Genomic DNA, 14,856 nt, shown 5'->3' with positions numbered 1-14,856 from the left:
AACGTAGCCATTCTAGAATGCAACAGTGAGGTGGGTGGTGAGCTGACCCAGGAGGGCCAGAGAAAGGCATTGGGTCAACTATTTCCAACCTTGAAGGCACACCAAAATGCACCAAAGGACATTTACTTGTCCACAGAACTTCCTGGCAGAGAAAAGACCATTTCTTTTTTTCATAAGCTCTTTAGAGAGTTTTCCTACAGCAAGGACTGGGTGTCCCACAGCCCGGGGGCCCGGTTTTCTCATGGGAGCCTCGGCAACTGCTCTCTGTGGGCCAGCTTCTCTGGCCTCCCTGCTGTTTCTCAAACACGCCAAGTCTATTCCTACCACTGAGCCTCTGTCCTTGCTGTTCCCTGTGCCTGGAACACTCTCCTCCAGGCTGAGTCCTTGTTGTCCAGATCGTAGCTCAAATGTCAGCTTGATCAGTGAATCAAAGCCACTCCACCTGTCTGCGCCTCAGTTTCCCCATCTATGTAACGAGGAGGGCACCCTCAATCTCAGGATTGCTCCCTGGGTTGTGCTGATGAAGAGATCAGTATTATTACTATTATTAATAACACCAACAGAGAGAGGATTCCCAGGCTCTGCTCCAAACGTTTTATATGAATTAGCTCATTTATTCTTCACAATATTCCTATAATTTGACTATTTTTACCCTCACTTTCCAGATGGGGAAACCGAGGCACCGAGAAGTCCAGTAAGTTGTCCCAGGTTGCTCAACCAGGATGTGGAAAGTGGGGATGCGAGCCCAGCACCCGGCTCCAGAGCCCCCCGGCCACCTTGCCTCCCGCCTCTCCAGGAGAAGGCCCAGGGGCCTCGTCCAGGAAAGGGGACCCTCCTCCGGGTGACTGTGAGGACGGAATGAACGGGGCCCCGTCTGAGTGGCCTGGCCCACAGCGGCCAGAAGCATCTCCATCTCTCCAGGACAGACCCCCCGCCCCCCGCCTGCCCTCTCCGAGCCTCATCAGCCTGGAGCTGAGACCCCCGACGACGCCAGGACGGCTCCCAGGTGACGGCAGCGCGTGTGAGGCACCTGGGCCAGGCCCTCTGGGTGCTGAATCACGCTCTGGCTAGGCCCTGGGGATACAGTGGTGGACAGGGCAGTGCAGGCCTCAGAGCCAGGGGTGCAGGCAGGGAGGGATGGAGATGTGTAACTGCTGCCCGGTGAGTCTCAGGCTGTGACAGTGACGGGGCCCTCACCCAACCTGGGGGCCTGGGGTTGGGGGCTCAGGGGAGGAGGCCAAGGGCGAGGCGGGGGCAGCCAAGCAGAGTGGAGGAGGGGCGTTCCCAGCAGGGGGACCAGCCCGGGCCAAGGTCAGGAAGCCCCTGAGAGCAAGGTGAGTCCGGAACGGCGGGCAGAGGGAGACAGCAGTCAGGCTGGAGGGGTCAGCAGGGCCGGGCCGAGTGGGGCCTCAGAACCACGAAACCACGACAGGGCATGGACTTCACCTGAGGTCCGGGGAGGGTTTAGGCAGAAGCCTGGCATCACCAGGTTTATGTTCGACAAAGATTCCTCTGGCTGGTGTGTAGGAAAGAGGGGGATTCTGTACAGATGGGGAATCCAGGAAGGCTTCACGGAGGAGGTGACTCAGGTGAGCTTTGGGAGAGCAGAGCTCAGACAGCCCAGGAAGGAAGGGTGGGGCGTTCCAGGAGGGAGAGCCTCGGGGATAAAGACCTAGAAGCAGGGATGTTTCTGGAACGCTCGCCTGGGGACGTGGAGAAGTGGAAACGAGGTTGGAGGCAGGTCAGGCCCACAGCTGGGTCCCAGGATGTGGGGGAGGAAGGGGGTAGTGGCTGCTCCCTCCACGTGCGTTCCCCCCCGCCCGGCGCAGCCAGCCCGTCAGCCGGTTCTGCCAGCTGGCTGCGTGTCCAGCCAGGGGTCAGCAGAGCCGGGCAGGGCACCCTCGCAGCCTGGCCCAGGGACACGGAGGCACAGGGAGTGGCCCCCAGAGGAGCCGGGCCCTGCCCACCGCAGCCTGGCTGTGTGACAGAGGGCATGTCGCTAGGCCTCAGCACCCCAGCTGAGCAGCGGGCGGAAGACCACTGGCAACAGCCGTCGTCTCTTGGGCACTGCGCCCCGACCTTTCCGGGGGATGTGTCCCCAGTGCGTCATCACTCCTGTCACACAGGTGGGGAAAGTGAGGCTCAGAGGGGTTGGACCACTTGAGGTCACTCGTATAGGACAGACGGCCAGGACTGTAAAGCCCATTTCTAAACCACCAAACCTCACTGAGGTCTCCCAGCTCCCCTCCGCACTCCCCCAACCCAACTCGGGTTCGTCTTAAAATGAGGGCCCCTCCTGTCTGCTCCACATCCATGGGCAGCGACAGACAATACGCTGCTCTCCTCTCCCCAGCTCAGGGCAGACATCACTAATCCATTACAGACCTCATTAATCCCTCACTGCTATACTTTCCATTTGTTCCCTGACATACAGCCTCAGAATCCTTCTTAACACGGTACTCCAGGCAGCCACTAAGGATTGATCAGAGCTGCACCCATGAGGGAGCTTATTTTCCATCCCTGATCCAGTCTAATCCATCACGTTGTAGAAGGGGCGGCTGAACCCCAGAGAGAAGATGCTTTAGTGACGAAGCCAGGCCTGGGACCCAGTCTCCTGACTCTCTTCTGGTCCAAACCCCTCCCTCGGGTGAGCAGGACCTGGAGTGAACACTTCAGGGCTGGTGGTCCTTAGAGACGCCACATGAGGCAAGGCGTTGCCAGACCCCGCCCATCCCACCCCGGTTCGGTCGGATCTTCGTCACTCCCTCGTGAACAAGGGAATCAGAGCAAGGCGGCCCGGCCTGGTTTGAGGATGAGCCACTCTCAGAGGCCCCTCCATGTGCCCCTGTCCCGGGCAGCCGGACTGCTGTCCCCTCAGCACGAAGCCAACACCCCCCACCCCAACCCCCACCCACAGTTTAGGAAAAAGCAGCTACTCACCACTGCTGGACCTCCTTCTCGGTAACTGCAAGAGAAAATAGAAAAGCAGGCTTTTAGCTCCGGGAGGTGTCCTGGGGGTGGGGGCATGGACACTGGGGGACATCCTCCCACCCTCCCCACCCGGCCCACGGCCTGCCTGCTCACAGCGGGACACTGGCCGGCTCTGAACAAGACCACAGCCCCCAGGTGAACAGCCCCAGTCAGGAGCTGTGTGTCGGGCCACCCCAGCAGGGGACAGCCCTGGCCCATCCCCTCCCAAACCCACCGTGCTGCCGGGGGACCAAAAGAACAGCCTGTCAGGCGCAGGGGTGGACCTCTCCCCTGTCCTGGGGTGGGCAGACAGGACGGTCCCACCCAGCCCAGCTTTCAGACACCCTCTCCCCATCGCTCAGCCCCGGGGAGAGTGGGCCGGGGAGGCACTGGTGCCAGGCCTGCAGCTGTCTGCGGGTACGTGGGGCCAGCAGACAGGCTGAGCCCCCTACTGGGCCCGTCCCTCCAGCCCCTCACAGGGAACAGTCCTGGGTCTTTCACAGGCGAGACAAGAGCGGGGCCGAGGACCAAAGGCTGGAACGAGCCGTGTAAAGTGGCTGAACCTCCCGCCGAGCCCAAATAGCCACTCTTTACTGAACCGTGAAACAAAAAATGTTTTTTCTGAAAAGTACTGAATCAGTTCAAGTCGAATCAAACAATGTTCTCTCCAAAATCACTGAACGGGAACATCACAGCACCGCCAAGGGCACATTCGCTCTCTGCAGGGGGCAGGGGGGGCGTGGGGGGCCTCAGGAGAGCACCTCCAGCTCCCCGTGCCTCAGTTTCCTCGTTTGTAAAGAGGGAATAATAGTAACAGTACCTGCCACGTGAGCCGTGCCAGGGACTCAATGGTAACAGGTGCGGAAGCTCCTGACCCCAGCTCGGAGCCGGCACTCAAACGTGCTCAATACAGGCTGTGGAATGAATGAATGAATGAACGAACAAATGAATGAACGAATGCACGAATGGACAGGAAGGCGGGTGCTAGGCGGAGGGCCACCGAGTTGCAGAACTGGAATCTCTTCCCAGGGAACTGGGAAGGGAGGCCCTGCATTGTCTGTGCCTCGTCAGACCTGGGAGGCCACCCCTCAAACACAGCTCAAAGCCCGCGGGCAGCCACGGCCCAGTCCCTCGAGCCCCCCGCGGGTCTGAGCCAGGGCGGGCCTCTGCGCTCTGGCTCAGCTACGCCGACAGCAGCTCTGAGGGAAGACAGCATTCCTCTGCCCTGGCTCCAAATGGGGAAAGTGAGGCACAAAGGGGCCAGGACATGAAGTGGCAGGGCGAGGGTCTGAACTCAGCCACGAGACCCACAGCCTGGAACGCGGTGGTCAGACTCCTGGAGCAGGCTGGAAGCTTCCGCCGCCTGGCCCTCCTCGTCAGCGCTCTCCTCCCACAAGCCCAAATGAGGGCCTGAGGAAGTGACCTGTCAACGAGAGGCCGCGGAGAGAGGTGCCGGTGACCCAGGACAGCCAGACCCAGGGGAAAAGAATGCAATTTTCCAAGAGAGTTCTGGTACAGGGTAGGGGGTGAGAGAGGAGTCAGGCAGGCCTAACCCAGGCTGGGCAGCCCTGGACCTGCCACTCAGGCTGGCGGTGCAGGGCCGGGAGCTCAGGGCGTGGACTCTGGAGCCAGACTGCACCAGCTGGGCTCAAATCCAGCTCCACAGTTTCCTAGCTGTGTGTCCTTGGGCAAAGTACTGCCCCTCTCTGAGCCTCAGTTTCCTCATCTGTAAAATGTGCTTGTTGTGAAGATTAAAGGGCTTGGTGCTCTCCACCTGCACAAGAATCCCATAGGCAGGTGTGATCCCGTTTTCCCAATGAGGAGACCGAGGTTCAGACAGGTCCGCTTATTTGCCTGAAGGCACCCGGGGTCACCCTGCCAGGATATGGCAGCTCTGGGACTGTGTCTCCAGAGCCCAGGATGGACAGCCCATTGGGTACCCTCTACCCACCTCGAGTCAGCCAATGAGCTTCATGACCTTGTGTGACCTTGGCATCACGTGACATAAACTGCAGGAGCTGGGTGGCAAGGGCTCATGGGCACATCCACTGCTGATCTCAAGCATGGCCTCACAGGGCCAGAGAGCCTCCCCAGAATCCCCCAGCTCAGAAGCCCCAACCCTCCCCCGGCCCCGGCCCAGCCCCAGCCTCCAGCCTGCCCCAGGCTCTCAGCCTCCAGCCTCCCCGGTACCCCCTCACCACCCCCCACCCCCGACGAGCCCCCAGGATGCAGGTGCCATGGGCGCTGGGCAGAGGGGACATAGTTGGCCGTCCCCTCCCCCATTAGAACGGTCCCCAACACAGAACACTGGGCAGCCAGGAGGCTAGGCAGCCAAGCCCCAGGGGATGTGAGCCAGGGTAGGGGAGAGAAGCCCTGCCCGATCCCATAAGCAGCTAATTAACCTTTAGGAAACAGCCAAGGCCATCAGGCGTCCCCGGGCACCTTGCCAGGGCCAGTGGCTTGTCACTGCTTCTCTGCCTGGAGCCTTGGAGGGTCTTGGAGGGGGAGTGGGCAGCAGGCAGCCCTCTGGGAGCCTGGCCACCTGCCCCGAGCCCCTCGATAAGGGTCAGGCAGATCTGTGCTACCACCCCAGCCTGGACGTGACCGGTGTGAGCCTCTGTGTAGGGGAGGAAGCTGAGCGGGGGAGGCGGCCTGAGGAAGGGGCCTGGGGCCACAGCCGGAAGAGGAACAGCAGGATCTGTGCTCGACACAGGGACCCGCGGACTCACCGCTCCACCTGGGTTTCCAGAAGCTCAGCCATGCCCACACCACCTTGGCAATTCTCCCCATCCACCTGCCGATGACCCCTCGGGGTGTTTCTCTAAACCGGCTCACCCTTTTCACCTTCTTGCCTAATCTCGTTTCAGTCTAAGCAGTAATACCCACACAATGACCAGCGACGTGGGCCAGTCGCATCTTTTCTAATACACAATAAAAAGATAACTATTAAAAGATGAGTGTTCTTGATCAAACCTGGCCTCCCCAGTCGGGAGACACCCCGACCTCACGCGTCCCGTGACGTGAGGCGGCCAAAGGACACGGCACCTGCGGAGTTCTCCTGCCAAAAACCTTTGCCCTGAGTCTAATCACGAGGACATAATCAGACATACGCAGCGGTGGGACATTCTACAAAACAAGTGGCCAGGACATGTCAACAAGTCCGCACCATGAAAGGTAAAACAAGGAAGGGATTGTTCTGGAAAAAGACTAAAGAGACAAGGCCACCCAATGCGATTCGTGACACCTGGATTGGGTCCTGGATCAGAGTTAAACACCGGCGATAAAGTACATTGACGGACTCACTGCTGATTTTCTTAGGAGTGCTAACAATGAAAGGTCACGTGGGAGAAGGTCCTTTCTCCTTGGAGCTGTATCAGGGGTGAGGGTCAGAAATACGCACAGATACTTGGGAAGAGAGAAAGGAAACGTGGGAGATGCTGACTGCGGGTGGATCTGGGGGGAGGCCACACAGCTGCTCCCGCGCTCTTATCTCAATGCTTCCCTCGATTTTTCAAAATGAAAAGTGGGGAGGACACGTCTGTCCTCATCAGCCCATTCTGTGTGCTGTCCCCGCACAGCGCCAGAAGGGCCTGGGGTCCTGCCCCCAGCAGCTCCGACCCCCTCACGCAATGGGAGGGAGGCAGGGGATGGGGACAATTCTGGGGTCCCTCTGCCTCCGCCCAGACCTCAGAGTGACGGTCCCAGGCTCAGGCTCCCAGGCTCAGCACCATCCCCGCTTCTCCCGGGCCACCATCCAAGCGTGAAATTAACAGGCGTCCACCCACACCGCCCTTGCACTTGGCGGATCCCTGCTCAGGGCTCAGGGCTCAGAGCCCAGGAGGAAGGCAGGCCGTGCTCAGTGCCTCCAGCCCCAGGCCCCTGCCCACCCCCAACACCCCCACCCCTTGTGACCCCCCCCTTAAGCTCCTCTCACCAGTTCTGCCTCCAGGCCTTTGTACCTGCCATTCCCTCCGCCCAGAACACTCCCCCTCACCTTTCAGCCTGGCGACCCCTACACACCTTTCCAATCCCAGCTGGGATGCCCCGTTTCTCGGAAGCCCTCCTGACCCTGCCACAGCCCCCTCCGAAGCCCCCTCACACGGGAATCACCGCTCTACAAGGAGTCTGTCTTTCCATCAGCTTCACAACGGAGGGTCAGGCGGGGAGGGGGCGGTGGCAAAGGAGAGTGGTCCGCAGAAAGGGCTCCGCGGTCAGCCCAGCCAGGGCTCTGGCGGAGGCTCTGGTTGCGTGGGCTTGAGCAAAGAGCCCCATGCCTCCGAGCCTCGGTCTGCTCATTGGCAGAACGGGACAAACAGCCTCTGTCGTACAGCAGGGGGATGCAGTGAAAGAGCTCGGACGATGTCTGGTACCCAGCAAGCACTCAAGGTCATGTGGGAGGAGCATTTTTTTCCTCTTATCTTCCCAGCTGGACCCTCGGCCCCCAGAGGCCGAGGGACATCTCCTGGCCTGTCCTAGCCTCACCCGCGGAGCCCGGCCCGGCGTCCTGCGCACGGGAAGCCGAGAACAAACCCTTGCTGATGCCCCCATCGTCACAGTGCCACTTGGCTCCGTTTGGAACACATCCTGAAACACGGTTCTCACAACACCTTTACCTTCACAGGTACGACCAGCTCTGGCCAATTTTAAAAAGGAGCTCCATCCTCCAGCACACTCCCGCCTCCAGGCCAGGGGGCCCAGGCTCATCTGGAGACCAGTGTTTAAAACCACAGGGCCGAAACGGTGGGAGGCTCGAGGTCAGCATCCTATCTTGGCCACTTGTAGACTGGGTTATTTCCAACAAGTTACTTAACCTCTCTGAGCCTCAGAGTCCTCATCTGAAGGATGGGGTATAAACTCCTACCAGGCAGAGTCATCAGGAGGGGTTCTTGAGGTGGGTAGGAAATTCCCAGCTTAGAGCGGGCACAGAGCCACGAGGAGAGAGAGGGGCTGGGCGTCCACTCTACTCCTCTCCCACTGACCCCCCTGAGAGCCGGGGATGGCAGGGGGAGGAGGGGGCCAGGCCCTGCGGCTGCCCAGCCTTCGCCCCAGCTGGCTCCCTAGCACCAGGCCAGTCCCCCGGGGTGGTGGGGGTGCCTGCAGCGCTCTGAGGCAGCTCCCCGCTTCCCCTCCCTGCCACCAGCTCTCAACTGCCGGTCCCTGCAGCCCGGGACGGACGCTGAGTCTGATCTGATTTCCCTAAAGCAGAATGCCTCTCTGCCGATGGAGGCTCAGCTCCAACATGGCGGGAACAGAAAGTGGGGGCTGGAGGCCCCCACGGAGGCGTGGGGGGCAGCAGGAGGGAACGAGGGCAGACGGTGAGCTCTCGCCGGCCTCTTGAGCGCCCCGTCCCGCGGCTCACCCAGGCCTGCTTCCATCTCCAGGGACAAGGCTGCGTGTATGTCGCCTGTGCTGCCCCACCCCCACCGCAGCTGAAGGGAAACCGTCAGCAAGGGGCCGCCCGTGGGATCAGCACAAACTGGGGGCCTGGCCACCAGCAACCCCCGGTCACTGAATCCGATGCTCGCTCCCATTAATGCAGACACCTCTGACCACTGACTGCCTCGGCTTCCAGAAGGGCAGCTTCCCTTGGACAGCTCTCCTCCGGGCCCAGGCCTCTCCTGGCTCCAGCTCCGACTACGGGGGTCTCCGAGCCCCCTTCTCGGCACCCTCCTCACGTGATCTCGGGGGGCGGCGTGGGCGCCCTGCAGGCCTCGCTCCCAGGCTCCTCGCCAGTCGGGCCCCCTTCTAGCTCCTCTTGGACGGCCCAGGGGCCCCTCACGCTCCACATGGCCCAAAGGGACAGCCCCCAGACCAGACCTCCCCCTCCTGGGACCCCATACTGTGAACACCCCTTGTCCTACCCTACCAGGAGTCCCACTCACCCTGGCCACCTGGAAAACACGAGAACAGCCCCACTGTCCAGGGCCAGCCCAGAGTCCCCCCACCCCCACCCCCACCCCCACCCCAGTGCTGTGCCAGCTGCTTCCCAGCCTCCCTCCTCCCTCCCATTGATTTCCCGCCCAGCAGCTGCCAACATCCCTAATTTGGTCATGTCCCTCCCCTCTTAGCAAAGCTTCCTCAGAGAAGGGAGGGCACTTGCTGGTGGGTTCTGCTCACCAGGAGGCACCCTCCTGCCCCACGGAAGCCTAACCCCCCTCCACCCCAGGGACAGTGACCCGCACCCCCGGGAGGGGCAGCTCCCTGTGGGGAAGGAGGCGAAGCATGCTGGTCCTGTGGGACTTGGATTCCAGGGGTCTGCCACTCCCTTGCTGCATGAACTGTCACTGCCCCTGTCGGGGCCTCAGTTTCCCTGTCTGTGAAAGGGGGGTGGCCCCCCTCCTGCTCACAGCAGACATGACCTGGCTGTGCCAACTGTGAGGCGCTGCACGCCGGAGGGGGCGGAGGACAGGAAAGAGAGTTAACTGCCTGCGGGGTTTCCCACCCACACGTCCGCCACCCCCGAGGGCTGGGTGCGCAGACACCTGCGCTCTCTAACCCTCCAGGTGCCACAAGCTCCCCCAGCCCCAAATCGCTTCTCCGGGGACAGCCCACGGACACACACGAGGGGCAGCATGGCAACAGGAGGGTGGGCACACGCCCTGGGCCGGACACCTGGCTGGGTCCCAGCTGCACTACTGAGCCGGGTGGCCTTGGGCGGGCGTGGCAGGCTCATCGGGTAGAGCTGCCGCTGGAAGGTCAGATACAACGTGAGGACACGCACAGGAGCCGCGAGTCTCACTGTCGCTGCTACTGCAATTCGTAGTCAATGCCTCTGCCAGGGTGGGAGGGAGAGGCGGTCCCTCTGCCCGCCCCACTCCCGTTTTCCATAAATGCCCAGCTGGACGGGAGCCGGGCCGGCCTGGGTTTCATCAGGAAGAAAGCTGGCCTCCCATCCGGAATTCCCAGGCCCTCTGGCTGAGCTGGGCTGGGAGCAGCCCCAGTCCCCGCCGTGCCCTCAGCCTCCCCTCTGGGCTCCAGACCCCTGCCCAGCACGGGGGCGGCGGCCCAGCCTCCTTGGAGCTCCCTGTGTCCACCCACGTGGGCTGCGGGCCAGCCGGGCCCACCACAGTCCCCGGGAGAACCGCAGGGCCCCGCCCACTCGGCTCACACCACCCTGTGTGCTGGGACCGAGGACGTCAGAGCGCCAGCCACAGATAGGTACCCGCGAGACCCGTGAGCCACTGCCACTGCTGGCCCTGCACCGGTCATTCACACACAGGATTTCAGAGAACCCCACAAAGCTCCAGGGGTCAAGGTCACAAGGAGGCACCAGGGTTCAGGGGGAGGCACGCCCCCGGTCACCCAGCTGACCAGTCTCTGACCGCTGCCTGGGCCCTGCTCCTGGCCCCCGCCTCCCCTTACATCCTCACAGCAGCCCCCTCCAGGCTAAGAGGGGCAGAGCGCGGGGTTACAGGAGGGCTGAGCCGCCCTGGGGCTACTTCAGCTGCACAAGAGCCCATTTGGGGCACGGGAGGAGTTCAGGCCCACAAGGCCTGACTTCAGGAACTCGGAGTGGATGGTGGCTCCCTGACCACAGAGGGCAGGCCCGGGACAGGGCTTGGCCAGCTGAGCCCGACTCCTGGGACCTGCTCTTCACCCCCCTGAGCTCAGGCCTGGCTGACCTGACCCGAAGAACCTGGGCTCTCTCCCACTGCAGGCCTTTGCACCGATGGGTCCACCCCCAATCTGGTCACTGTGTGACCTGAGTCAACGCACTCCCCTCTCTGAGCCTTGGTTTCCTCCTCCATCACGGAGCTGCCATCAGAGACAACAAAAGGACGCAGGGCGAAAGCTCTGAGCTTGAAAGCTCTGAGGCCAGCCTGTGATGAGTTATCTACAGGGAAACGTGGACCATCACGATGCCAGTCATGGTTTGAGAATAAGATGACAAGGTCTCACTGCCATTGGGGCAGCAGGAGATGCGGCCGGCAGGCTGGACGGCTGATGCTAAGACGGGAAACTCCCTGGGATGCAGAGAGGAGCCGAACCATCGAGGGAACGCAGGTGTGGGAGGATGCTCGGAGCCGCTCGAATCCCCCTGCATCCCTCTTGGCCCCTCAGCATCCTCCCGAGCCCCAGGTGGTGCCCAGCTGAGCTCCTTTGCTCCGCCAGGCCCTGTGCTGAGAGGGGGGTCCCCAACAGCCCACTTCACTGATGAAGACGCTGAGGCTTCACAGACAGACAAAGGCACTCGCCCGAGGCCACGTGGTCAGAGGAGGCGTGGAGGTGGTCAGTGGAGGTCACGTGGAGGTCACATAGAGGCGTGGAGGTGCGAGCCCAGGTCAAGAAGGCTTTAGCCCAGAAACGGTCATCCCCAAGAAGGGGCCACCCACTGAGGCCCCCAGGCCATGGCAAGAGCTCGCCCAGCACCGCTGAGTGCCAGGGACTGGGGTGCACGAGGCTTGGGGTGCTTGGTCCCCCAGGGAGCAGCCGACTCCTGCCATCAAGCGCCCTTGGCAGTGCCTCCCCGGAGAGGCCCGGGCTCCAGCTTTCTCCTGGACGCTGTGACCCTTCTCACTTTCAGACTCACCAAAGAAAGCTCGATTCGTGATTCTTTTCACTCCAAGCCTCAGTCTTCCCATCTGACAAACGGGGTAGGCATGTTCACTCCAGCAGCTCTCAGGGAGGTGACAGTGCTCCGTCCCTGGAGCAGGGCCATGCGGAGAGGAGGCGACCGGCTCCCAAAGGTGCCCTCCCCAGAGCCCCTGACAGCAGAGGGCTGGGGCCCGGGGCGGGCGCAGGGGGAGAGTCCCAGGCCACCACCGAAAACCAGGTGCAGTGGTATTTTGCTCTAACAATAAAGTTATAAAATATACTGATTTTAATTTCTATATAAGTACCTTTTCCCAAAAACTTCTCAGTAAAGCTGCAGGAAGGTATACTTGTCCGGTGGTCTCCAGGCAGAGCCAGATGCCATGCCCTGGGCATTGACTGTGTGCCCGTCCTGGGCTAGGCGCTCTGCAAGCACAACCTCGTTCAGTCCCCGAACGATGCTGGGAGGCAAGGACTCCAATTATCCCCATTATACGGATCAGGAAACTGAGGCTCCGGGAGGTGAAGCCACTTGCCCAAGGACCAAAGTCAGTCTGCACTGGAGCTGGGACCAGAACCAGGGTCTGTGTGACTCCAGAACTTGCTGGAGAAGTGCAGGGTTTAAAACATCACACAAATGCATTCTGGGAGTTACCCTCTTTATGTCCTGCTTGACTCCTGAACCACGTCATCTGGTCCCCCCTTTGGCTTCTCTGACTCCCTAATAAAGGGCCTCGAGATCTGTTGCTCTATTAACAACTTGCTTTGACTGAGTGACCCAGACCGAGGCACAGTGACATAAATTCAAATCCTGGCTATTCCACATTCCAGCTGTGTGACGTTGGACAAGTCAGTTAACCTCTCTGAGCCTTAGTTTCCTCACTAGAAAACTGAGGATGATAAAACTCACCAGCTACATACATAGTGAAAAAGACTGGAAGGAACTAGGTAAAAATGTTAACAACAGTGACCTCAGAGACCGGTTTTGTTTTCGTCTTTGTGACTGCCTGTATTTTCCAATTCTGTCCTTCTCCAATGGCTGGGGGCTCTGTGGGGCAGGATCTGTGTCTGCCTAAGTTGCAGCCACGTTGCAGCCTCTGGCAGACAGCAGGTGCTCAGTGTGCGTTTGTTCTCGCAGAGCGTGTGGTGTGTGTTTTAGGTGAATGAGTTGCAAAGTAGAGACGTCTCTAAAACTCAGTTATTCCCGGCTAACAGGTAGATTTGCCCCCACAGTGACACGCGCCTGCTCTCTCACTCTCTGTCACACACACACGCGCACACACACACACTTACACCTCCCAAGGTAAGACCCCAAGAACCACTCCCTGGTTCAAGCTCCCTCTCCTGCCAGACTCCGAATCTTCCGGAAGAGCGGCTGCCGAGGGAGGTGCCTGTCCTTTGAGACCTCGGGAAAGGCTGACACACGGGGCCTTCTCAGGACTCCTGGTGGGGAACCCCACAAACATTCCAGAGCCGCGCCAAGCTACGTGATCAGGGTTTCGGTTCAGCCCAATTCCAGGAACACTTTCCCAGGACCTGCCAAGGTCAGAGGCTGTCGGAGGCCCCTGAGGCACCTGGTCAACAGGGTCTTTCTCTGAACTGAGTCATTCTTTTTTTTTTTTTTTTTGAGGAAGATTAGCCCTGAGCTAACTGCTGCCAATCCTCCTCTTTTTGCTGAGGAAGACTGGCCCTGAGCTAACATCTGTGCCCATCTTCCTCTACTTTATATGTGGGACGCCCCACCACAGCATGGCTTTGCCAAGTGGTGCCATGTCCGCACCCGGGATCCGAACTGGTGAACCCCGGGCCCCCGAGAAGTGGAACATGCACACTTAACCCCTGCGCCACCGGGCCGGCGCCTGAACTGAGTCATTCTTTAGGCCGGTGTGAGCTGGGGAAACTGAGTTCACCCCTGAGCCTCAGTTTCCTCATCTGTAAAGTGGGGATTGTGGTGGTGACAACACCTTCCTCACAAGGTGGTCAGAAGGAACAAACGAGATTTTTCACCCCTTCATTCATCCCACAAATAATCACTGAACACTCACAGGGCCAGGCCCTGAGCCGGGCCCTGGGAACCCAGTAATGACCCGGACACGGGTCCTTGTCCTCCGAGTCCCTGATGTGACAGGGGAGGGACGTAGAGCACACACCACACAGCTGTCTGATTATCTGCGGTGGCGGGAAGGGAGAGTGCAGGGGTGAGGACAATGTAAAACGGGAGCCCGAGCCAGTCAGGGGGCAGAGCCCGCTCCCTGGAAAGGCCGCTCAGGCTGAGGAATCAAGGGTATAAAGGACGAGACAGAGAGCCTGGTAGGCCAGGGACCACAAGAAGCCACGTCTCGCTGGAACCGAGCATTAGCCAGAGGAAGCACGGCGAGGTCCAGGCAGACGGAGCACAACGGGGGCCCCGCGACGTCAACAGTTGCTACTATTATTAATAAAGGTGTCACGGCAGTCAAAAACAAGGCGATGACCAGGGCCCATGACCTGGGCACCCGGGAGGGGAGGGAGCTGCAAGAAGCCATGGACGGTCACCCCCTCCTGTCCACCCTGTCCTGGGGCATGCGGCATCCGCATCCTCCCCCATGGCCCCCACATCCCCGCTTGGTCCCCAGCCCTGGGATGGGGTGGGACACGCTGGCTGGTCTCTGTCACAGCCCGGGCATGAGCCAGATCAGTCACAGTCCCTAACGTCACAACCACTGGAGCAAGGAAACCTCAGAATGGCAATGGGAGCGGGGGTGGGGCACTGAGGGACGGGGGAGGGCGCAAAGTCCCCCACAAGGAGGGACGGAGACAACACTGACAGGGACACAGGGACGAAGCAGGGGCTGCACCTGGAGTGGGAACCACACAGCCACGCGGTCACCAGGACCCAGTCCCAGCTCCCCGCCAGTATCCCAGCTTCCCCTCCCTGCCCCCCCATGCGGTGAATGCCCTCCCCAGATACCGAGGCCACACCTCAGCTGAGCGGGGAGGATGAACCCCAGCGGGAATCCAGGGGCGTCCGGCCCAGGAGGGCAGAGCGGGGGCTGGCGTCCCAGGCGCCCTGGGCCAGCGGCACTGCGGGCTCGGGCTCCGGCTCTGGCCCTTTAAGAGCTGAGGGCGGAGGCCGGCCCTGACCTGCCCTCCATGGGGAGGCACCAACAGACGTGACTCATCCCAGGTCCTTGTCCTGGTCCTGGGCAGTGGGAGGACCCGCGCTGGGACTCCGAGCGGTAACAGGGCACAGGCAGGCACAGCCTGGCCAGATCCCACGGAGCCCGGACCGTGACCTTGACCACGACGCCTGTGGGGCCTCCTTCTGCCAAGGTGGCCCCACCTCCCTTAGTGTGCCCTGCGGCCTCACGTGGC

The 14,856-nt window shown here is 60.9% G+C and overlaps 1 protein-coding gene across 4 annotated transcripts in view; it reads right to left on the bottom strand.

The window, feature by feature from the left end:
• NCS1 (neuronal calcium sensor 1) overlaps window positions 1–14,856 on the bottom strand; it is a 52,889-nt gene that overhangs the window by 25,908 nt on the left and 12,125 nt on the right. For 2 of the 4 annotated variants that reach the window (XM_023629144.2, XM_070251671.1), the window contains exon 2: window positions 2,941–2,965. In XM_023629144.2, coding sequence (XP_023484912.1) covers window positions 2,941–2,965 — 25 coding nt within the window. Of the gene's footprint in view, window positions 1–1,446; window positions 1,673–2,940; window positions 2,966–3,205; window positions 3,347–5,699; window positions 6,009–14,856 lie in introns of those variants that run through there. The other 2 variants (XM_070251669.1, XM_070251670.1) reach the window with 2 other exon arrangements.

This window comes from Equus caballus, chromosome 25, assembly GCF_041296265.1.
Source record: "Equus caballus isolate H_3958 breed thoroughbred chromosome 25, TB-T2T, whole genome shotgun sequence".
NCBI classification, from domain to species: Eukaryota; Metazoa; Chordata; class Mammalia; order Perissodactyla; family Equidae; genus Equus; species Equus caballus.
This window is presented reverse-complemented; position numbering and strand designations above follow the sequence as displayed.